Here is a 24423-nt window from a genome sequence, read left to right on the forward strand (position 1 = left end):
GGCTGCAAATTGATACCTCCAAAAACCAGGTTATTACGCCTATGCCACATCTTCTAAGCCACAACTGCCATCAATTCAACCTCTTGTGTGTCCAACCGATTGCATAAAGAGAAGAAAATCGATCGGAAATCCCCATCCTTGATTACCCCTTTTTGAAGTTTCAGAGTACATATTGACCATACAACACCTGCAGCCAAACATCTCCACAGAAAATGGCCACTCATTTCAACCTCGCAACCACACTATGGACAGAAAGGATCAGAGACACATTTCCTCTTGTAAAGCTTCTCCTTAGTTGGTAAGATATCATTGCATCCTTTCCATAAGAATAACTGAGTTGACCGTGGGATATTAAACTTCCAAATCAACTTCCACCCAGGATGGACAACCGAATTTGATGAAACGTCAGCTTGCACCCGCTGCATCAAATCAAGCTGAAGATGGTAGACACTATGTACAGAAAAAAACACCAGTGGAAGTAGCAGCCCAGATCAGTTTATCCTGGTTAGTTCTTGGTGATATGGCCATTCCACATATTTGATTAGCAACTTCCTAGGGAAAAATCTGCTCCACCACAAGTATATTCCACCAGTTTATATCTGGATTTATCAACTCACTCACTGTAGCATCTTCATGTAAGAAATTGATAAGAGCCTATACTTTATTGGAATGATAAGAGGGAAGCCACCAGTCTTTCCATACACGAATTCGGTTACCATTACCAACTCTCCAAATAGTGCCATCCTCCACAAGGTTTTTGGCATACCAAATACTCCGCCAAGCAAAAGAAGGGCGACTACCCAAATTGGCCTCCAGGAACCTTTTCCCCTATAATATTTCTCTTGAAAATTTTTCCCTACTAAAGTGTTAAGATTCTGCAATAGGCGCCAACCTTACTTTGCCAACAAAGCAAGATTGAAGGCAAAATGGTCCCTATACCCCAATCCACCGCTATCCTTTGAAACACCCATCCGTGACCACTTCATCCATGGTATACTCTTATCCTTCCCTTTATGCCCCCAACAAAACTGAGCCAACAGAGAATTTAGATCTTTCGTAAAACCCTTAGGAAGAAGGAATACACTCATGGTATATGTTGACATAGCTTGAAGGACAGCCTTTATCAAAATCTCTTTCCTGGCATGGGAAATAAACTTTTTTTCCATCCGTCTATCTTAGCCCATATTTTGCTCTTAATCCCTGAGAAAGTACTACTCTTTGATCTCCCAATAATGGCAGGAAGACCAAGATACCTCTCATAATGTTGTGTATAAGATACTCCTATTATCGCGATCAGCTCTTGCCGAATAATAAGGGAGTATTTCGGCTGAAAAACACAGAAGTTTTCTCTCGGTTAACCTTATGACCAGATGCTGCCTCATAACAAGCTAGAATTGACTGAATCTTCTCCCATTCCTGCACCTTAGCTTTACAAAAAAGCAAACTATCATCGACAAAAAGAGATGATTTATGTTAGTACCCCCCCTAGCAATAGGAAATCCAGAAATTAAACCCTCTCTTCTAGCTTGGTGAATTAGAGAACTCATTGCTTCTGCACACAAAATAAAGAAAAAATTGGAAAGAGGATCCCCTTGTCAAATCCCTCTAGTTGGCTTAATATGTCCATGCAGTTGGCCATTTACAAGAATCGAATAAGTTACCGTGCGAACACATGACATCATCAAAAAGACCCATCGGTCATCAAAGCCTATCTTCTTCAAAATTGCCTCCAATAAATCCCATTCAACTCAATTATAGGCCTTACTCATATCGAGTTTAAGGGCTATAAATCCCTCATTTCCCTTCTTCCAAGTGTCCATAGAATGTAGAGTCTCAAAGGCAATTAGGATATTGTCGGCAATGAGACACCCGGGGATGAAAGCACTTTGATCTTGAGAAATCACATTGGGCAAAAAAAAATTTAAACGATTTGCCAACACCTTAGCGATAAGCTTATAAAGGACGTTACAAAGACTAATAGGTCTAAATTCTATCATTTTTGTAGGGGAATGCACTTTGGGAATTAGATCAATATTAGTACAATTCAAACTCTCCTCTAACCGACCCCCATTTAGAAAAGGCAAAACAACTTTACATATCTCTCCCCGCACAAAGTACCAATATTTTTGATAGAAAGCTACCGGCTATCCATTCGGACCCGGGGACTTTAGGGAATGCATTTGATTTAGAGCAAAAGTAACTTCCTCAACCGAGAAATGTTGAAGCAAAGATTGGTTCATCCTCCTTGTGACTTGAAGCTAAGGTTGGAGTTTGTTTTTTTTTAATATCTCACTTTCTTATGATAGACAATGGATATAATTATATAAACCATAATAATATCCCCCTAATCCTTTTTATTACCGAAAATTTCGGATCGGGGCGGAATTGTGTGGGTGACGGCTAGCCCTAACTACCGTTCTAGGCGTTTAACTTTAGCACAAATGCTGCACAGTAACTACCGGCCACGGCCCTCTCATGACGCATGGCTTCCCACTTTTCACCTACCCTTCCGCGCCTATGACTTCTTGTTTCACGCCTTCCTGGACCCTCCCTATTTCATAGCCTGGTACTCCTTTAGAAATCACAACCCCTCTCTCTCTCTCTCTCTCTCTCTATCTCTGTGCACTTGCTTTTTGCAATTGATGGCGTCAGGCACCACCAATGAAATAACCCATGACTTTCCACCATTCTTTAAAGCCTACAATGATGGTCGCATAGAGAGGTACATGTCCCATGACCACGTCCCGGCTGGCCTAGACCCACACACTCGAATACAATCCAAAGACGTTGTCATATCGCCCGAAACCGGTCTATCGGCCCGGATCTTCATCCCCAAAATCAACGGCTCTGATCATCAAAAGTTGCCGCTTCTCGTCCACTACCACGGCGGAGGCTTCTGCGTCGGATCACCGTTCGACACAATTTCTCACAAATTTCTCACGTCTCTGATTTCCCAGGCCAACATAATAGTTGTTTCTGTTGACTACAGGCTGGCCCCAGAGCACCCGCTTCCAATTGCCTACGATGACTCCTGGGCCGCGCTGCAGTGGATCGGTACTCATTCTAACAAGCAAGGACCCGAGCCGTGGCTGACCCAGCATGTGGATTTCGGGCGGGTTTTCTTGGCGGGTGAGAGCGCAGGGGCCAACATAGCCCACCACGTGGCAGTCCGAGCTGGATTGGCTGGCTTGAAGATCGTCGGGGTACTGATGGTGCACCCCTTCTTCGGGGGCAAAGAGCGTGATGAAATGTACAAGTTTTTGAGCCCCACGAGTACCGGGTGTGACGATGACCCGAAACTAAACCCGGAAGTTGATCCGAATTTGTCGAGCATGGGGTGTGATAAGGTCCTGGTGTGCGTGGCAGAGAAAGACTGGCTGAAAGACAGAGGGGTGGCCTACTATGGGACTTTGGGTAAGAGCGGTTGGGGGGGTAACGTGGAAATATTGGAAACTAAAGGAGAGGACCATTGCTTTCATTTGTTCAACACTGAGGGTGAAAACGCTGCCGCATTGATGAAAAAGCTGGTTGATTTTATTAATATTGGATTATAGCCTAGGTGAATGAAAAATATGAAAAATTCGTACCTATATTCTTTAATGGTCCTTACCCTTTGGCCTTTACTGAATGAAAATAAATGTGTTTTGAGTGCGTGGGTATGGTTTTTTCATAGCAAAATTCAAAAAATACTATTTAATAAACAATTATATAATTATTATATAATTGGGATGATATGAAAATGACAATGACATTTAGATTTTAATTTTTCTTTGTACAAGTGAATTTTATTGATCTAAAGGTTGATTTTTACTGCTCCATTTCAATTGTATATCAATCATATTGTATAATATTAGAAGAGATTCACAAAATCCATGAGATTGCATTAATGCATAAACAACCGTAGAGGGGAAGGGAGCGAATCATGGCTACATGTCGTTGGTCATTTGAGGAAGATTATCAGCGGCTTCCGTAGTATTGCGACCAAATGAGAATAACGAATTCAAGAAGATTTCATTTCAAGCATGGGTTTAAATGATGTTTGTTTTGCCTTTGAGAATTGTTTGGTTTTCATCTTTTACATATCTTTTGTCCATTTCGATACGACAAATTCACCATTGAATATGTGGGATCACATGGAACCAACATGTGATCCCACAGATTTAATGATAGACTTACAGAAAAGATGGGTAAAAAGATGGGCAAGAAATGAATGTGTAACATCTCTCTTTGCCTTTATCGTAGGTGTTAAATTTGGTCTTACACGTAGGGGTAGTGCTGTAAATTAACCGAACCGAGTTGAGTTTTGGCATCCCGAACTGGCTCGTTTTAAAGGACCTCTAATCGAGCCAGGTTGAGAAACGTTTGTCTGAACTCGGCTTGTTGGTTACATACCCTAACTTAGGCTTGCAAAGAACACAATTTTGAGTTGAGCCGAGTACTTGAGCTCGAATTACAAAATGTCAAGCTGTTATCGGGTGGCTCAGGCTCAGACCCATTTAACAAATTTTATTTTTTTTAAAAGTTAAAAAAATAAAGAAAAGTTATTGAGAGAGTAAAATTACAAGAAAATAGAAGAAGAACGTTGAAGAAAATAGAAAAGAAGAAAAGAAGAGTTGAAAAAATAAAATAAAAAGATGAGGCAGATGTTGATAGGCCTGGGAAAGGAAATGTAAAAGGTGTTTGATAGGTGGGCATTTAATTCATGAGGGTTAAGCTTTAATGGTTAAGATTCAAAGAGATAAATCGAATGGTTTTTTTAAAGGATATTTAATGTGCAAAATTAAGATCCCCTCAAATTCTTTGTCCGAATTTGATAGAATTCGGGCAGGTAGTTGTGAGTAAGCATTTATGAGACCCACCTGACCAAATAAAAGTTGGGCTGCCCAACTGCTTATCCGGTCAGGTGAATCTCATAAATGCTTACTCACAACAACCTGCCCGAATTGTATCAAATTCGGACAAAAAATTTGAGGACAAAAAATTTGAGGGGATCTGATCCATCGTACTCCGGCACGGTGCATGTGTAAAAAACGAGAATTCAAAAATTGATACTTTACTTGCGTTTGTTGGTGAAACCTGTGCCATATCTGCACAAGCAATGATCTTAAGCGTTGAAAATAGTTTTGATTTTTTTTCATTCAATTCAAATCGTTTGATTAGTGAGCTCATGAAGTCATGTGGAACACCATCTAACTCTCACGTCTATAATGACTTACAGTTGTGTTCCATATAGAAAATCCAACGGCTACAAATTTAACAAAATCAAATCGGACAGCTAAAAACACGCTAGGAAAGCGTGAAATAATTTTTTCTCTTCTAAAGTTGAAGTGTTTTTTAAAAATGCCCACTCAACCAACTTCTTCTCAATGCTAAAAATTATCTCCTACATGCACAATTACTAATGAATTCGGCTCCATGTTATCCCAATGATCATGACCGTGTAATTAAAGAAATAGTTTAACTAGTAATTCACAACCGTTGACTTGGATCAACGAAGGTGCATGCATAATAGCATATAAAAACACTAAAACACTGTTTTAATTTTTAGTATAATTGGCATTTATTTGGCAAAAACTAATAGTTAACACTTGATACTATTTTTTTAAGGAATATTTTTAAATAGAATATGATAAAGTATTTTTTTAATTGCATATACATATTACATATATTATATCATATAGTATTAAAATAAAAAATAATAGCATATAGTTAATGCTTCATAGCATATAGAATTTTGCAGTTAATTCATTGTTAGTTAAAAATTTATAAAGCGTTAATACGTTAGTGTACACACAATATATTAACTAGAAGTCTTTTTTTTTTTTTTTTTTTTGACATATCCACACAAGAGGGGGGAAGGAGACTCGAACTAGTGATCTCCGCTTCATGAGACGTGGTCCCCAGCCGATTGAGTTACTCCTTAGTAACTAGTAGTCTAGTAATATTAGTTAATATCATATATGCTAATGTTAAATTTTAATAGTTTTTATATAATGTCATACACTAACAACTAACAAGTAACATAGTTACATATTAACTAACTTTTTTATTACTTATATTCTATGTTATCTAATTTAGTATATATTAATAAAGTTACTAACTTACTAAATTTGGTATTATAATACACTAATTGACGGATTATGTAATACTGTAACGACCCACCCCCAATGACACAATATTGTCCGCTTTTGGCTCCCTAAACCAGACTTCCCAAGAGGTCACCCATCCTAGGATTGCTCTCGCAGAAGCACGCTTAACTGCGGAGTTCTGATAGGTTCATAACCATTACGGCTTTAAAACGCGTTGTGTCATAAATGGTGCATTTATACATATAAGCACATCCTCATTTTCAGGCGATGTGGGACGTCACAAATACTAGGTTAGTAAATTATAAATTTATAATGTTGAATTGGTAATAATTACGATAATATTTAATTAATGATTATAAGCAAACATATTGTCGATTATAATATTATTATACTAATAACTTAATTTGAGATTACCTGAATCACGTTGTTATATATCTAATGATAATACGCAAATCATATGCTTATGTAGTTATAGTTATATTCATATGATAACATTATATGATCTATAAATCATATGATCATATTATATTCACATTGTTGATTCGAATAATAATTTATATGATCTATAGACTATAATGATATGATTTAAATTGTAATGACATGCTTGTGATAATGATTAAGTTGTGATTATAGCAAATACATTGTTTACTCCAATATTAATCACTTATTGATATTATATAAATTACAATGTCATTGTTGCACTTGAATACATTCAAGCATAGATTAAGAAACTACATATTGTATACTTATGTGGCATTATGTGCCTATGATATTACACTTATGAATTATGAATTATGTAAACCATCAATCAACGGTTTCTGAGTATCTAATGATAATACTTATATCATATATATAATAGATCATATGATCTAAATTTGAATGTTAAGTTTTTACTTGTGAATATAACGAACACATTGATTACTTCAATACTAATCACTTAATTTGAGAATATATGAATTACATTGTCATTATACTTACATATATTCATGCATACATCAACGAACTATATATTTTATTTGTATGATGTTGTATATTTGTGTGACATTAAGTTCATAATATTATACTTATAACCTATAAATTAAAAAATAATATCATATAATAATATGAAATAAAAAGTAATTAAGTATGATAATATTGATATAAATATTAACTAACCTATATATACCTAATCGAGCTCGCAAGCTCTAAATGAGTTGGGTTAGCCGGTCGGATTGAGCTTGAAACAAGTCAAGTTCGCGAACTCTCGTCTAGTTCTGTCGAACAAGTTGGGTATATATCACTTATTAATCGAGAGGGTTTATACAGTGCCAAGATTTGAGTTTGGACAGGGCTTAACCAAGTGGGTAATCGAATAGACTGGTTTGTTTACAGCCTTACGTAGGGGTGTAAACAAACAAAGCTACCCGTGAGCTCACCCGAATTTGGCTCGATAAAGTTCGACTCATGTGTGACTCGGTTATTAAATGAGTCATTCGTAAACACGAAACTATACTCGATTATTAAACGATACATACTCGTATAAAACTCGGCTACCTCATTTAAGATTTGCAAACATACTCATATGTGGGCTTGACACGCTTATTTGCGCAGCTTGTATATATTCATATATATACATATTAATTAATAAATATATGTATATTTATTAATTATTTTAAAAATAACTTATATAGTACATTACTTATTAAGTAACAATTAACAATAGTCATTGTGATTTTATATAGTATATATGTATATGTATATATTGAATATTAATTATTAAGTAACAATAATTTATTGGTATATAATATATAATTATATCTATAAAGTATAAACTACAATTAAATAATTCTATTTATAAGTATCTGTATAATATATAATTTAATAATAAAAGTTAATCATGGGTCATAACTTAAATGATGATCCGATCACTAAGTATCTAATGGTAGTTGAATTGGTATATGAAACAAATCTAAACATAATGTCACGCATAGGGATGAAGTCAACATTTGAGATTTATAGGAGATCGGCTGTTAAATCATTATAGCATGAAAGTCAAATCTCCAATTAATGTATACCATCCCAACAAGTAGTTGATGAGCAGTTGTTGCATGCACAAATAAATTTATGATAAAAAGGGTATTAAAATGGAAATTGACGGCAAATAATGCTTTGTTTATTTCGACGTAAAATGATTTCTCGAAAATAATTTTCAGCGTTTGGAACGAACGAAAAAATCACGAAAGGTGAAAATGCAACTGTCGTCGGAATCCAGTAACGTTTGGTCGCCGTTATTGGATTCCTCCAGATCCCGGCCATTTTGGCCAGATCCAGCAGGATCAGTGGTCGGTTCCGTCCAGATCCGGCCGGATTTCGGCCATTTTGGCTAGATCTGGCTGTCTTTTGACCATGGCCGGATTCTGGCCAGTTTCGGCCTGAATCTGGTTCGTCAGCATCTGGCGACAGTGGCCGGAAGTCGCCGAAATCCAGCACCGTCAGTATTCCGGTGGCCGGATGTTACCGGATTCCAGCGCCGCCTGAATTCCGACAATCAACTATTTCTGGATTTCAGCAATCAGATATCAAACATGCATGCAAGGACCAAAAGTTTAATTTCGGAAAACGATTTACAGTTTTTAAAAACCGTAAATCGTTTTCCAAAAATTAAAAAAGTTTTACGCTCAAATCGAAAATAATTTTCGCCCCTATCAAACACGGTAAAATGTCGAAATCATTTTTTAAAAATTATTTTACACCGAAACAAACGAAGTATAAATGGAAATAAATAACCATAAGACTATAAGAGAGAGAGAGAGAGAGAGAGAGAGAGAGAGAGAGAGAGAGAGAGAGGCCAATCATCAACCTTGTGAAGTCTAACCTTGTGGTCGTTCCGTCGTAGGTGGCATTTGTTGAAGTAAAACGTACGGCACATTAATACGACCGGTCGGTTGAAGGGCTGTGAATGTAGGACGACTTTCGAGACGCACGTGCACCTACCGGAAAAACGATCCTCTCCATTTGGCTTCAACCGGATACAAGCCGGTTCACGGCTAGGATATTTTTTGAAACAACCGAAGGCTAACAATTAGCCACGTCATATGAAAGAAAGTTAATGGGTAAGAGGCCATTGATTGACATCGTTAGCCCACTGATTATATTAAAAAAGAAAATAAAACAAAAAAACAAAAAACAAAAAACTTCCAAAATGTCTCCTTGTCCCTCATCGATAGTGTTATCTTCTTCCTCAAAACTTCCAAAACGTCTCCCCGTGCGGGCATTCCTACCTTGCTCACTCAAAAACGTCTTCCCTTAAAATCTTCGCTCCTCTCTACCCTACCTTGCTCCTCCTTCCCTCACCATGTTCCTTTCAGTCGGTGAAAGTTCAAAAAATTTTGAAATGAAGAAAATTAGAACGACCCATAAACTACGAAAGTTCAAAAAAGAAAATGAAAAACCTAGAATACAATTATTGTTGGCTTAAAAAAAAAACTGAAAAATCCTCCATCAAGTAAAGGGGAAAATAAACAAAATCAAGAGAATGACTACGAAATGAAGAGAATTAGAACGATCCAAAAACTTCGAAAGTAAAAAAAAAAAAAAAAAAAAAAAAATGAAGAACCCATAAATATATATTTTTTTTGTCGGCTTACAAAATAAAAAGATGGAAACTCCCTCCCTAGTCCTTGCAACTCTTTTTTCACTTCCATCGCCTTCGCCATCATTGTCGGATTAGAGTCAAGTTTCTCTTCTTGCAGACATGGGATGGAAGAGGGGGAGGGGGACAACACTTTGAAGTCACTTGTTCAAGCAACACTTTGGATAAAACACAACTCAAGCTACAATTCAGATAATAGCCCATAAACAACAAAACAGAGCACATTTGAAAGAGAGGATAATGCTGTACAAGAAGCCGAAAACCAAGGAGATAAGGACGGGAATCAAAATCACCTAGTAAGCTGATAATATGAAGTTTTGACTTTGTCAAATGTGTAGGTATTTCGATTGTTGTATTTTCAAATATGTAAATCAAGTCTATCGGTGGTCTCCTCCTTTGTGTTCGCTGCCATTGTTAACTCGCCATTTTCTTTTCTTTCTCAATTGTCTCTCTCCTCTGGGATGGAAGACAGTAAGACTCCATTAAAATTAATGTTTCCTCTTTTTCTAATGCGTTAAGTAACAGTTTAATACGTGGCAACTTTGAGGCCTTGGATTCCTTTTAAAAGATCGTAACCGTTAATCGGCTTGTATCCAGTCCTCTTCAACAGGAGAGTATCCGGATCCCACCTACCGTTCCTTCTAGTTGATGCTTTTACTCTATTGTTCTTTTGCACACCTTTTCCTTTCCTATATTTAGAGATTCATTTTATTTGATTGTTCGGGTATCGGATCGAAACAATGGATTCAAGCACCAACGAAATATCGCACGATTTCCCACCCTACTTCAGAGTATTCAAAGATGGCCGCGTGGAGAGACTGGGGAGGCACGCCGTCCCCGAACTTGCTCCCCCCGGCCTAGACCCCAAAACCCACGTCCAAACCAGAGACGTCGTCGTCTCATCCGAATCCGGCGTATCGGCCCGCCTCTTCCTCCCAAAAATCAGCCACCCAGATCACAAGTTGCCACTTGTCGTTCACTACCACGGTGGAGCCTTCTGTGTTGGATCGCCTTTCCACAGGGCCTTCCACAATTTCCTTGTATCTCTCGCCGCAGCGGCCAATGCCTTCGTTATCTCCGTTGACTATAGGCTTGCCCCGGAGCACCCTCTACCAACCGGGCATCAGGACTCGTGGGCCGCACTGCAGTGGATCGCTACCCACTCGAAGGGTGAAGGACCCGACCCGTGGCTTAAAGAGCATGCGGATTTCGGGCGGGTTTTCTTGGCGGGGGAGAGCGCTGGGGCCAACATAGCCCACTACGTGGCAGTTCAAGCTGGTGCCACTGAATTGGTTGGCCCTAACATTGTCGGGTCACTCATACTGCACCCGTATTTCGGTGGTAAAGAGCTAGATGGACTTTACAGTTTTATGTATCCAACGGGCGCCGGGTTCAGTGACCCGATGCTGTACCCGAAAGTGGATCCGAATCTGTCGCGTATGGCTGGTGCGAAGGTGCTGGTTTGCGTGGCAGATAAAGATTGGTTGCGAGATAGAGGGGTGGGTTACTGTGAAGCAGTGGGTAAGAGTGGGTGGGGTGGGACGGTGTCGTTTTATGAGACGGAAGGTGAGGACCACGGCTTTTTTGTGTTGAATCCGACTAGTGAGAAGGTGGAGCCGCTGCTTAAAGTCATGGCTGATTTCATAAATCTGGACTGACAGTTATTTCGGTTGTCATTTCAGTTTCATCTGTATTCATTCTGGTCAACTCTCCGTTGTATTTATACTATTGGTATTGGTAATTGTTTTTAATTCAAGAAAGAAATGGCTTGTGAAAAACATATGTGAATATTCACAATTTTTATGCTTTTTGGCATGGATTTGTTCCTGTGCTATTTATTCCGGTGCAGCTAAATACTCTGAGAAAAAAAAACACCTGCAAGGGGAATTATTAGATATGTGCTTATTCTCAATTGGCTCAATTATGAGAACAATTAAGATCGGAATCATCCAAATGGATAAGAGAAATTCGGCTAGATTTTTTTTTTTTACTTCGTCGTGTTTATTTTTCCGGTTATATTTGTTTTCAAATGATATATCATTTATAAGTTCAGATAGTAGCAGATAGTAGCGTTCAAGTAATGCCTTTGATTTCACATGTTTTAGCCTATGGTTTTTAGATTGCTTTTTTTCTTTCTTTTTTTTTTTTTTTTTTTTTTTTTTTTTTTTTTTTTTGAGGGTGGTTTGGGCCATGTCACCGCCCATCAATTTTTTTTTTTTTTTGGGTTAAAAAAATTAGGTATTTTTTTTTTTTAATAATTTCTTTATCCTATATGACAATAAAGGCATGGGTATCCGTATCACATGTGATATATCACCACATAGGATGATAATATGAGTTGGTTTCAATATGTGGTAATCGGGACATGCATGTGTCAACATTTTTAGTGTGTAGATGTGGACGGCTGTAAAAATAAAAAATGATAGTATATTAGAACTAGTTAATAATATATTGACTATTTACTAATTTAACTATAATGAACTTATGTTTATTATTGGATAATTAACTTAGTATATATTATCTAACAAGTTAATATACTAATATATTAACTAACTGATTAGCAGTGACGAAGCCAAGATTTTGGATCAAGGGGTTAATATTAAAAAAAATTGAAAAAAAGTTTTAAAGAATATAATTTCTCTTTATTTTTTTCAATTTTTAAACCCTACCAATAGTATCTCTTACAGAATAGGCAAATGACTTGTAATAGTTAAATTTGACTGTTATCATTTTTTATTACTTATCTTTTTTGTGTCTCTTTTTTTTAATCTTTTCTCTCACCTCCTCTTTCCTTGTGCCTTCTACCATTGACGAAAGGAAGTCCAGCTTTCTCATCTTCTCCACCCTAAAGCCATGGACGAAATGGAGGCAAGTGGACACCCGTATACCGCCAAACCAATTTCTCATCTTCTCCACCCTAAAGTCATGGACGAAAGGGACGCCAGAGGCACCCATATACCACCAAACCAATTTCTCATCTTCTTTACCATAAAGCCATGAACGAAAAGGAAGACACTGTCCTTCAAATAAGCGGCAAAATCACCTAATTTTATTTGAAAGGTTGAAGTAGAAGAAGTATTTTTGTTTAGGTGAAGAAAAAGAACCTTGTCTGTTCTGGTTTTTGAGTGCAGACGCGTGGAGATACAGATGCGTGGCAGCGTGGAGATAGGTTTTAACAAAAACAAAAATAATAAATAATAAATAAATAAATACTTATTTTAATAAAATTGAGAGAAATTTAGATAAATTGATAAAGAAAGGTGTTGAAAAATAGTTAGCTAAATTAGTAAAAGTTGGTTTTCATTATCCATCCTGAATAAAATTTTAGGTAGCCGCCGTGCGTGGTCTTAGTGTCAGCTTGTTAAAGAAACCCAAACGTGTGAAATTTATACGATGCAAATCTGCACCTATTCATAGCACCTGTTGATTTATAGCAGCCCTATAAAGAGGAACAATCCGAGCAACATGGGTTCACCACTTCACCATTGATACTCATGAGCTATCTAATCTTCACTTTGCGATGCAGTCCCGATAAACAAAATATCCTTTGATTCCTTTCCATATATTATTATTATTATTATTATTATTATTTTTTTTTGGATAAGCCAGTATATTCAATATCTTTCTCTCTCACAACCTCAGACGCATATTTTGGAATGGATTCCAGCATCAACCAAACAACTCACGAATTCCCACCCTACTTCAAAGTACACAGAGATGGCCGCATAGAGAGGTACGGGGTCCCTGACTATTTTTCTACTGGTCTAGACCCCAAAACCCAGGTGCAATCCAAGGACGTCGTCGTGTTATCCGAATCCGGCGTTTCGGCCCGGCTCTTCCTCCCAAAAGTGAACGGCCCAGATCCCAAGTTGCCACTCGTCGTTCACTACCACGGTGGAGGCTTCTGCATCGGATCGCCTTTCGTCGAGACATTCCATAATTTTCTTCTATCTCTCGCCTCAGCGGCACATGCTGTTGTTATCTCCGTCGACTACAGGCTTGCCCCGGAGCACCCTCTACCAACTGCGCATGAGGACGCGTGGGCCGCACTGCAGTGGATCGCTACCCACTCGAAGGGGCAAGGACCCGACCCGTGGCTGAACGAGTATGCGGATTTCGGGCGGGTTTTCTTGGCGGGCGAGAGCGCTGGGGCCAACATAGCCCACTACGTGGCTGTTCAGGCTGGCGCGACCGGGTTGGATGGCCCGAACATTATTGGGTTACTCATGGTGCACCCATTTTTCGGTGGTAAAGAGCCTAGTAAAATGTACGGTTTTATGTGTCCAACGAGCGCCGGGTTCCATGACCCGATAATGTACCCGGCAGTGGATCCGAAATTGCCGAGTATGGCGGGTACGAAGGTCCTGGTTTGCCTGGCAGAGAAAGATTCGTTGCGAGATAGGGGGTTGGATTATTGTGAGACATTGAGTAAGAGTGGGTGGGGCGGGACCGTGTCATTATATGAAACGGAAGGAGAGGGGCATGGCTTTTTTCTGTTGAATCCGAGTAGTGACAAGGTGGAGCCCCTGATCAAGGCCATGGTTGATTTCATAAAATTGGGCTGAGAGTTATTAATTATATCCGGGCAGGTGAGAATGTGACATCCCTTACGCACCTACCTTTTTATATGCGGAGTGGGGCTCATTTGAGGTGGGTCCCACTCTAAGTAATAAGGAGAGTGTGTAATGAATGTGTATTGAGTAAGTGTGTATTGGATGTTTTATTTTATCTTTTTCCTTATATCTTTTCTCTTTGTATTGGGTGTTTTTTTTTATATGATGCAAGAAGTTAAATTATGTATGAGATAAATAAATATATAAATAAATAATGTCTTTGTATTTCCTAGAAGCAGAAATTATAATTTCAAGATCCAAAATACCTATATGCAAATAACGAATAATAATCATAATAACTTTACAAATATGGACGCGAATGTTACTAATATTCACATTTACATTTTTATCCCTAAACTATTTTTTGTCTGGCCGGAAGACAGACATGGGTAAGGATCTTCCTTCCTCTTTGGCCTACTGTGAGAAATTGAAAATGAGTGCAAGTGTATGAATAGACTCAATAGGGTTATTTGATTAATTTTAAACCTTAAAAAGTAATTTATTTAAGGAATAATTGTACTATTGGTCTATAAAGTTGGCTTAAATTACAAATTACTCCCTGTGGTATAAAAAGTTTATGGATGGTCTTTGTAGTAAACTATAATTACGAATTACTCTCTGAACCCGTTTTTAGTCCACCATATTAATAGATTTCGTTAGTTTGGCACGTCATATCTAATAGAAAATCGACACGTGGCCATCCTAGGCCTAGAAGAGGCTGTGCGCCACCTCCAGACGTGGTCAAGCCACCCTCAGTAGCCACCCCTTTGCTATTTTTTATTTTTATTTTTAAACAAAAAACATATTTTTTTTAAGTTTTATTGATTTATATTTTTTTTATTGTAATGAACACGTATCAATTTCTTATTGGGTATGACGTGACAAACTAACGGAATCTATTAATTTGGTGGACAGAAAAACAGGTTTAGAGAGTAATTTGTAATTATTGTTTATCATATGAATCATTCATGAACTTTTTGTACCATATGAAGTGATTTATAATTGGTTAATTTTAAAGATTATTGGTACAATTATCTATTTATTTAATAAAAGAGCAAATTTATAAGGTATGTGCATGGCTGACACGCAGACTGTTGAGATGACATTTTATGGACGATTGAGATTTGTGCTATAGGAGCTCGTGTAACACGGATATTGGAAATTGCAAATGTGTTTAGTTAAGATTGTTGTGATAAATTTTTGTTATTAATAATATTAAGTGATTGATGTGATACAAGGTAGAAAAAATTTATATATAAAAAATAAAATAAAATAAAAATTATATTATAGTTAATATTTTTATTTAAATAGTAATAATGAATTTATTAATGTAATATAAACCGTAAAAAACAAAAATAAAAATGTTTTAAAATTAATTATTTAAAAAAAAAAAAAAAGGTGGTACGTTACCAATCACACCCAACAGCTCTTCTACGATAACGTCACTGATGAACAAATCTTGCGTACGACTTTGTTCTTTTTCCATTCTTTCTCATTGGGTCCCATTTCTTTTTTTCTTTTCCATATATATATATAATAATTTTGATATGACATCATATATTGACTTGATCACATCATATATTGACTTGTTCACCTATTCTTCCGCTCCATCTTCTCTCCCATAATACACAAAGGATTCAAAGGAAGCTGCAGTTAGGTCTAACAATGGATCCCAACACTAACAGCAATGAAGTGGCCCATGACTTCCCTCCCTTCTTCCGTGTCTACAAAGACGGCAGAGTCGAGAGGCTCCTCGGCACCGAAACTGTACCGCCCACCACCGATCCCCTCACCGGAGTCCAGTCCAAAGACATCACAATCTCACCCGAAACCGCCTTGTCCGCCCGCCTCTTCCTCCCCAACACCACCACCTCCGCCGTCGCCCACAAGCTTCCCCTCCTCATTTACATCCACGGCGGCGCCTTTTGCGTCGAATCCCCCTTCTCCCCTATTTACCACAACTACGTCAGCTCCGTAGCCGCCGAAGCAAACGTCGTGGCAGTGTCGATCCACTACAGAAGAGCTCCGGAGCACCCTCTTCCTATTGCGTACGAGGACACATGGGCGGCGATGCAATGGGTTGCTGCACACAGCAAGGGCGATGGGCCCGAGGCTTGGCTGAATGATCACGCGGATTTTGAGCGAGTTTTCTTGGCCGGAGATAGCGCTGGAGCTAACATCGCTCACAGCATGGCGAGGCGGGCCGGCGTCGACGGGCTACTGGGGTTCAAGATCGTAGGGATGGCGATCGTCCACCCGTATTTTGGGAGCGGTGAGCCTGGCAAATTGATAGAGTTTATTTTCCCGACAATGAGTGGGCCGGATGACCCGAGTATCTACCCGGCTCCGGATCCGAAATTGCGGAGCCTGGGGTGTTCGAGAGTGCTGGTTATTGTTGCTGAGAAAGATGAGCTGAGGGATAGGGGATGGAATTACTATGAGTCACTGAGGAAGAGTGGGTGGGGTGGGGTGGTTGAGTTTGTGGAGACACAAGGGGAGAACCATGTGTTCCATTTGTTTAACCCAAATTGTGACAAGGCTCTAGCCCTCTTGAAACAGATGGCTTCTTTCTTGAACCAGCCTGCTCTCCCATGAGCTTTTTAAGTATTTATTATTTTCTTTTTCCTGGGGTACGGAACTATTAGCAAATTATGGGTTTAATTAACTGGTTGTATTACTGCATTTTTATGCTCTTATAATCATATCATATTTAGATACTTATTTGGGTTTTGTAGTACCTGGTGAAAATTTAATGGGGAAACTAATATTTACCTTTCCTCATGTCACTATTTTGCATTGTTTTCTCGGTATTTTAATGTTTGCAATGTTTCTCAATTTATCATTAGAGTTGCAATATTGACGGATTTTATTTTATTTATTTATTTATTTTTCGTGTGAGAGTTCAAATTTATGTAATACAAAAAAACATAAAATGTGAGCATTTCTAATAACATCATCAAATTTTATCAATTAACATAACTAAAAATTATTTTTATCTATTCTGGTTAGTTATTTTTTTAAAGCACCTTCAACAATTGTATGCGTTGGAGATCCCATTTTTGCTCTCCTTTCTCTTAGTTTGTTTGGTTTTCTTGAAAGTATGATCAAATCTAAGTTTTCACTTTTTAATCTGTTTGGTTTCTATCGAAATTAGATTAGATCTAAGTTTTTAGGGGTTTCTATTTTCTTGATAGTTTTATCCATCTTAGTAGGCCGCGGCTTTAACTGGCTGCATTCCCAAGTGACTTTCACATTCTTGAGTTTTCTTTAGGACATTGAGATGCTTGTAGTTTACCTTAGTTGGGTTATTGAGTTGTTAGCTTATTTATTTATTTTTTTTAAGAAAAAAAAAAAAAATCCTTCCCTAATGTGAAGAACAAATGTCCAAAAAATATACATTTACTTGTAATAACTCTAACTTCAACACCGATCAGAGATCGTCTGCAATAATTTTTACTTCTTTCTGAACTTTTTGCCTTTTTTTTTTTTTTTTTTTTTTGAGGTTAAAGAAGACATTGCAACTTAATTGATAGATTTGATCATTTGAGGGATATTACAAAATTTAAAATATTAAAGAGGGAATATTAAAAATAGAGTGATAATTAAAAGGAGATAAATACAACATTCTCAAATTTAAAACTCTTATGGCTCAAAACCAGACGACGCTAAAGACCACACATCTAGTCTTGTTTAACGAAAGAAGCGAATTTTTCAATCAAATCCACGGCCTTTTCATACTTGAGGTTTGACAAATGGAAGCAGTGCTTCTCCCCTGAATTCTCTACAATCTCCACGGATCCTACCCACCCGCTTTTCTTCAGTTCTTCATGGTAACGCTTACCCGGATCCATCAAATCGTCCTCAGCCACAAAAACCAACACCCTCTCACACCCCAACCTGGCTAGATCCTCTGCATTCGGGCTCATCCTCGGATCCTCCAACCCACTGTTTGTTGGACACATGTATAGCCACATTTTGTCAATTTCCGTACCTCCAAAATATGGGTGAACCAGAACCGCCCCAACCACCTTCACTCCGGGTAAACCGATCGTTCCGACCCGAACCAACAGATTATGTGCTATGTTCCCTCCAGCACTATCTCCCGCGACAAAAACTCGTTGAAAATCTGCGCGATCGTTCAACCACGGCTCGGGTCCGTTCCCATTACTATGGGATGCCAACCACTGCAGCCCGACCCACGAGTCCTCGTAACAAGCAGGTATTGGTCGGGTCGGGAAGAGTCCGTACTCGACCGAGACTGCAACAACATTGGCTTCCGCGACGAATGTGTTGACGAAATTATGGTACTTGCGAGAGAAAGCGGATTGCTTGCTGAAACCACCCCCATGCACGTAGAACAGGAGAGGGAGTTTCTGGGTCGTGTCAGCGGATTTGGGTAGAAAGATACGGGCGGACACCGGGGGTTCGGATGAGATGATGACGTCCTTTGATCGGACACCGGTGAGCGGGTCATCGGAGGGTGGGATTTTCTCAGTGATGGGTTGGCGTAGCACCACGCGGCCGTCTTTGTATACATCGAAGTGAGGGAACTTGTGGGAGATTTCTGAGTCACTGGAGGCCATTGAAAGAAGCAAAGAGTAGTACTGCGCGAAAGCGAGGGTTTCTTGGTTTGTTTATTTATTAGGCGGGGGAGATCGAAGGGATGCATTTAATTTGATTGTTTGTTTCATGTAGTAGTCATAATGACGCAGCAGTTGTCCAACAGCGATTTGAGTTGAGCAACCAGAAGAGGAATGGCGTAACACCAGTGGAATGCTAATTATCTATCTCACCACAAACTTAACTAAAAAACAAATTCTTATTAATTGATTCTCAACTATGGAGGAAGGTCCACGTGATAAGCGTTGGGTCCCAGTCGCTGCAGAATTTTGAACCGACCAGCCCTCTGCGCACTTTTTTGGATGGAGAAATGATAGACAGGACGTTTGACCGTCCCTTCCGTCTTTCGATATTAAAAAAATATATTTTATTAAAAAAAATGAAAAAATACATAAAGAATAAATGAAAAAATGTATAATTTTCTTTCTTTATGCATTTTTTTTTTCATTTTTTTAATAAAATATATTTTTTTAATATTAAAAGGCGGTAGGGAACAGTAAGATGTCTCCTATTTATCATTTTTCTTTTGGATGTGTGATTTTATTTATTTATTATATTTTATTATATTTAAAATTATGAATATCGAAAAATTTAATTGGTACATTGTTGAGTTATCATGCTTAACAAATTTATTTTTAGTTGCTAATCAAATATTAAGCCAAAGTGGCTAGCCGGAGGTAGAACTTTTTTATTTTTTATTTTTATTTTTTAAGTTAGTCAAAATAACTTTTTAATTATTTTGGTTAATCCAATGTGAGTGCTATAGTGCCATGCATAATATAATAATATATCCTATAATATTGAATTTTGAATTTTGAGTTAAAAAGGAGAATTGAATGAGAGACCAAAGATTTAAGTCACGGTATAAATCCTTACTTAATAAGAAAACATCAACAAAAGGTTAATATTTTAATAAGAAAACATCGCTCCATTCGATTGGAATAAAATTTTTATAACCTATTTCATGGTCAAAATTAAAAGTTGATGGGTGCATTTAACAATATATATAAAGTCAATATTAACACATCTGATAACTATAAACACTCCCTCAAAATTAATTGATGAGTCATATAACCTGATTCAACCTCATCAGGGCATGACTGAGACTCAAGGTAACTAACAATAATTAAGAACGAGTAATTCTCATTATGGGATTCGAACTTACTTCCTAGTACTTGTTCTAACCTCACGGTGATTCCCTCGAAACTATTTAGGTGATTTTTCCACTTGAATAGTTGATTCTTGTCAAAACTTTTGAAAATGAAAATCGACGCTTCTTCACTTTGTAATTTACCATAAAATAAATATTATTCATTTTATTTGAAATAGAAAAGATCGAAATTTGAAAATTACATTTTATTTAATGAACGTTACATTTGAAAATCCCACGCTAAAGAGTAAAGATCGACCACATATCTAGTCTTGTTTAACAAACGAAACGAATTTTGTAAACAAATCCACAGCCTTTTCATACTCGGGTTTATGCAAATGGAAGCAGTGCTCCTCCCCTAAATTCTCTACCAGCTCCACGGATCCTACCCACCCGCTTTTCTTCAATTTCTCATAGTAACGCTTACCCGGATCCCTCAAGTGGTCCTTCTCAGCCACAAAAATCAACACCCTCTCACACCCCAACCTGGCTAGATCCCCTGCATTCGGGTTCATCCTAGGATCCTCCAACCCACTGTTTGTTGGACACATGTATAGCCACATTTGATCATCTTCCGTACCTCCAAAATATGGGTGAACCAGTACCGCCCCAACTAGCTTCACGCCGGGTAACCCGATCGTCCCGACCCGAAACGCCAAAGTATGTGATATGTTCCCTCCAGCACTATCTCCCCCAACAAAAACTCGTTGAAAATCCGCGTGATCATTCAACCATGGCTCCGGTCCGTTTCTGTTACTATGGGATGCCACCCACTGGAGCCCGGCCCACGAGTCCTCGTAACAAGCAGGTATTGGTCGAGTCGGGAATAGTCCGTACTCGACTGAGACTGCGATGACATTAGCTTCCGCGACAAAGTTGTTGAGGAAACTATGGTAATGGGGAGAGAAAGCGGATAGCATGCAGAAACCACCACCATGCACGTAGAATAGGACAGGGAGTTTCTGGGTCGTGTCAGCGGATTTGGGTAGAAAGATACGGGCGGATACCGGGGGTTTGGTTGATATGATGACGTCCTTTGATCGGACACCGGTGATCGGGTCATCGGAGGGTGGGATTTTCTCCGAGAAGGGGCGGTGTAGCACCACACGACCGTCTTTGTAGACATCGAAGAAATGGAACTTGTGGATGATTTCTGAGTCACCGGAGGCCATTGAAAAGATGCAAAGACTAGTAGTACTCCTGCTATGGGAGTCTTAGCTTTCGTTGGGAGAGAGAGAAGGCAATGAGAAGGAGGGTTTCTTGGTTTGTTTATTTATTAGGTGGAGGAGATCAAAGGGGAAGATTTAATTTTGATTGAGTGTGAGGAGAAGTATAAGAATCTTTTATGGCAAAAGTGGTTTCTATCTGCTGGTTTGTTTCATCTACTAGTCATAACCAACCGAAATTCTCATCGATTGTTCAACCTTAAGAACAGTGGACATGGCTTCCCGGTATAACAATTCTTGATAAAGAATTCAATTATGGAACTCTCATAAGCTTCTAATTTAATTAGTGGCAGAGCTAGCTATCACAACTTTTTATTCACTAAAAGTTTCTAAGCTGCTTAATTAATGAAATTCTAAACAGATTTTTACTAGTTTGGAGATGAAACTAGTATACAGAGAGCTAACACGCAAAGAGTCATTATTACAATAGTAATATTAAAAGGAAGATCATATATGTCATTTTTCAATCTTTTAGAATATAGACGAGTTTTAAAATCAGCATTTAATCAAAATTTAATAATAATCTATCACACATCTAAATGATAATTTTAAAAATTACATCAATTTTAAGAGGATTAAAGGAAGACATGGATCATCTTTTTAATTAGCATAACTTTTGTTATTATCCCATGGTGAGTCATTATTACAATAGTAATATTAAAAGGAAGATATACATAATTTTTTAGTCTTTTAGAATATACGTGACTTTTAAAATCAGCATTAATTAAATCAAAATCTAATAATGATTTATCACATATTTAAATGGTAATTTTAAAAATTACATAAATTTTAAGAGAATTCAAGGAAAACATAGTTCATCTTTTTAATTAGCATAAATTTTGTTATAATCCCATGATGAGTCAACTCTTATTGTAGCTTATGACATGTATAACTTGTTTGACATTTACAACCGATGACATCAATCATCAGCTCACGAGGAATATGGTTTTCTTTTTTTATTTTTTATTTTAAATGAACCGATAGTTTTTATTTCATTATTAAGATTTAAAATTAGTGCATTTAAATGTGAATATGAAATTAATGTTGACAAATTTTGACAATATTTTAATAATATGAAATCACGTATACTATTAGATGTACTAATTTTAAATCCTAATCAAAAAATAAATATTATATATTTCAAACTAAATGGAGATGATCCCTGTATGCTGACTGTGCACATATCACACACTGTATATTCATTAAAAAAACACATATTACATAATCTCACATTTAATATAATTAGGACACCAATGCTCAGTGCTGAAATCCAATGCTCAACTCCATCGGTTTCAGATGCCTGATGAGTCAGCCTCTACTGCTCCTTCGGCTTCCACCTCTTTTGCTGAGCCGTCTAATGCTGTAGTCATGAGTCTCTTGACTCAAATGAATGATCGACTTTTGTCTGTGGATAACCGGCTTATTTTCATGGATGATCAGCGCTTGACCATGGATCAGCGTATGCAGAGAGATAGATGTTGCCCAGATCAAGACAAATGTATGGAACACTCTCCACAACATCCTTTCAGAAGATCAGTGGGATCAAGTTCTGTGACATTTGTTTTTAGTATTTTTGTTAAACAATTTATCTTTTTAATTTCTGGGCTGAGTTTGTTATTTGGATACTATTATTTTTTGGGCTGGTTTACCCTTTGTCATTTTGTGACAAAAAAGGGGAGTAATTTAATTTAGTTTATTTATTTTTATATGTAATAATTTTGTCCCAGAATGGTCAAATGACGAGTTTGTTGGTTTTGGTGATTGGCTATATTCTGATGACAAGGTTAATTAATTGTTGAAGAACTTGGGACTCAAATTACTCAAAAGACTTTTAGAAGAATATTGCAGAATATTAATCAAGAAAAAAAAGAGCTGAACAAGGAGAGTATTGCAGAATATTAATCAAGAAATGAAATAGCAATGGTTTGAAAAATATCCTGCATAATTAATTGTTCCTGAAAAACTAGATTTCTTGCACACTGTCTGGACAACTAGAAGCTTTGTCCGGACACAAGTTACAGAAAGTTCATCTTTAGCAAAATGTACGGACATCCTCAAGTCATGTCCGGACACGATTGACAGAAAGTTTATGTTCTCAAAATGTTCGGACAACCCATGCAACAGACTCAAGTAACAGTAAGGTCCTGTTCTCTCACATGTCCGGACAATTTAGCAGACACAACTTTTAGAAAGTTCTTGTTCTGCAAGATGTCAGGACACTCAAGACAAGACAGCGGACACAGAAAAGTTTTCTTGCAAATGTCTAGACACTAGGGCAACATGTCCAGACACGCTTTACAGAAAGTTTACTTCCTAATACATGTTCGGACATGCGTTAGCAATGTCCGGACACCGCCACCTAGAAATCTGTTTATGACTTATTTTAGGGTTTTCAGAACCAATTTAAAAGGGCTCCTAGGCAGTTCTTTAAGAATTCCTGTAGAGAATTCCAGTGTGCTAAAAGAATATTATTTAGGCTTAAACAAATTTATGTATTTCTCTTAGAGTGTTTCTTTGTTGTTTAACTGTTCAACCATTGAAGTCTAACTGGAGGACCTCTCCAATTAAGGGATCAATTGAAGAACTCTCCATACGGGTCTAGGAGAGAGGCAGACAAGTAGGCGTTTGTTGGAATTCAAGAGAGTGACTACTACAAAGGGTTGTGAGTACAAACTTCTTGTAATTAGCTTTTTTTTTTTTTTTTTTTTTTTTTTTTTTTTTCTGATGATAATTGATTTCTTGATTTTGGCTACCCCAAAGTGATTTTTCTGTTTGGAAAAAATAGTTTCCACTTTGTAACCAAATATATGTGTTATTTGTTTTTATTGCTTTGCATATTTGCTTATCTATTTGGTTGAAGTTATATAGGAGTCCATATTTATTTTTATGCTCCGTTTGTTTCGGCGTAAAATGATTTCTGGAAAATGATTTCGGTATTTTCCGGTGTTTGGTAGGGGCGAAAATAATAGTCAACCGGAAAATGATTTCTGTTTGACCAAAAATACTTAGTAAATTTCGGAAAATGATTTACGCTTTTTAAAAGCGTAAATCATTTTCCGAAGACGTCTGACGCGGTCGATTTATTTTAAACAAC

The 24423-nt window shown here is 37.6% G+C and overlaps 6 protein-coding genes across 6 annotated transcripts; 4 read left to right on the forward strand and 2 right to left on the reverse strand.

The window, feature by feature from the left end:
* The first annotated feature begins 2575 nt into the window (after positions 1–2575).
* On the forward strand, positions 2576–3818 carry LOC133880836 (probable carboxylesterase 4, mitochondrial). The gene has a single exon (XM_062319801.1). It carries the CDS (start codon positions 2643–2645, stop codon positions 3552–3554), a length of 912 nt encoding a protein of 303 aa, XP_062175785.1. The 5' UTR covers positions 2576–2642; the 3' UTR covers positions 3555–3818.
* A 6516-nt stretch (positions 3819–10334) lies between these two features.
* LOC133881820 (2-hydroxyisoflavanone dehydratase-like) lies at positions 10335–11498 on the forward strand. Its single transcript, XM_062320862.1, has one exon. The coding sequence runs from the start codon at positions 10461–10463 to the stop codon at positions 11376–11378; it is 918 nt and encodes a 305-aa protein (XP_062176846.1). The 5' UTR covers positions 10335–10460; the 3' UTR covers positions 11379–11498.
* A 1569-nt stretch (positions 11499–13067) lies between these two features.
* LOC133882626 (probable carboxylesterase 3) lies at positions 13068–14558 on the forward strand. Its single transcript, XM_062321835.1, has one exon. It carries the CDS (start codon positions 13377–13379, stop codon positions 14283–14285), a length of 909 nt encoding a protein of 302 aa, XP_062177819.1. The 5' UTR covers positions 13068–13376; the 3' UTR covers positions 14286–14558.
* A 1363-nt stretch (positions 14559–15921) lies between these two features.
* Positions 15922–17119, forward strand: LOC133882875 (probable carboxylesterase 5). Its single transcript, XM_062322104.1, has one exon. It carries the CDS (start codon positions 15999–16001, stop codon positions 16926–16928), a length of 930 nt encoding a protein of 309 aa, XP_062178088.1. The 5' UTR covers positions 15922–15998; the 3' UTR covers positions 16929–17119.
* Positions 17120–17857: 738 nt separating this feature from the next.
* On the reverse strand, positions 17858–19088 carry LOC133882705 (2-hydroxyisoflavanone dehydratase-like). The gene has a single exon (XM_062321920.1). The coding sequence runs from the start codon at positions 18914–18916 to the stop codon at positions 18014–18016; it is 903 nt and encodes a 300-aa protein (XP_062177904.1). The 5' UTR covers positions 18917–19088; the 3' UTR covers positions 17858–18013.
* A 1154-nt stretch (positions 19089–20242) lies between these two features.
* Positions 20243–21414, reverse strand: LOC133882753 (2-hydroxyisoflavanone dehydratase-like). The gene has a single exon (XM_062321969.1). It carries the CDS (start codon positions 21273–21275, stop codon positions 20370–20372), a length of 906 nt encoding a protein of 301 aa, XP_062177953.1. The 5' UTR covers positions 21276–21414; the 3' UTR covers positions 20243–20369.
* Positions 21415–24423: the final 3009 nt, after the last annotated feature.

This window comes from Alnus glutinosa, chromosome 11 (genome assembly GCF_958979055.1).
Source record: "Alnus glutinosa chromosome 11, dhAlnGlut1.1, whole genome shotgun sequence".
NCBI classification, from domain to species: Eukaryota; Viridiplantae; Streptophyta; class Magnoliopsida; order Fagales; family Betulaceae; genus Alnus; species Alnus glutinosa.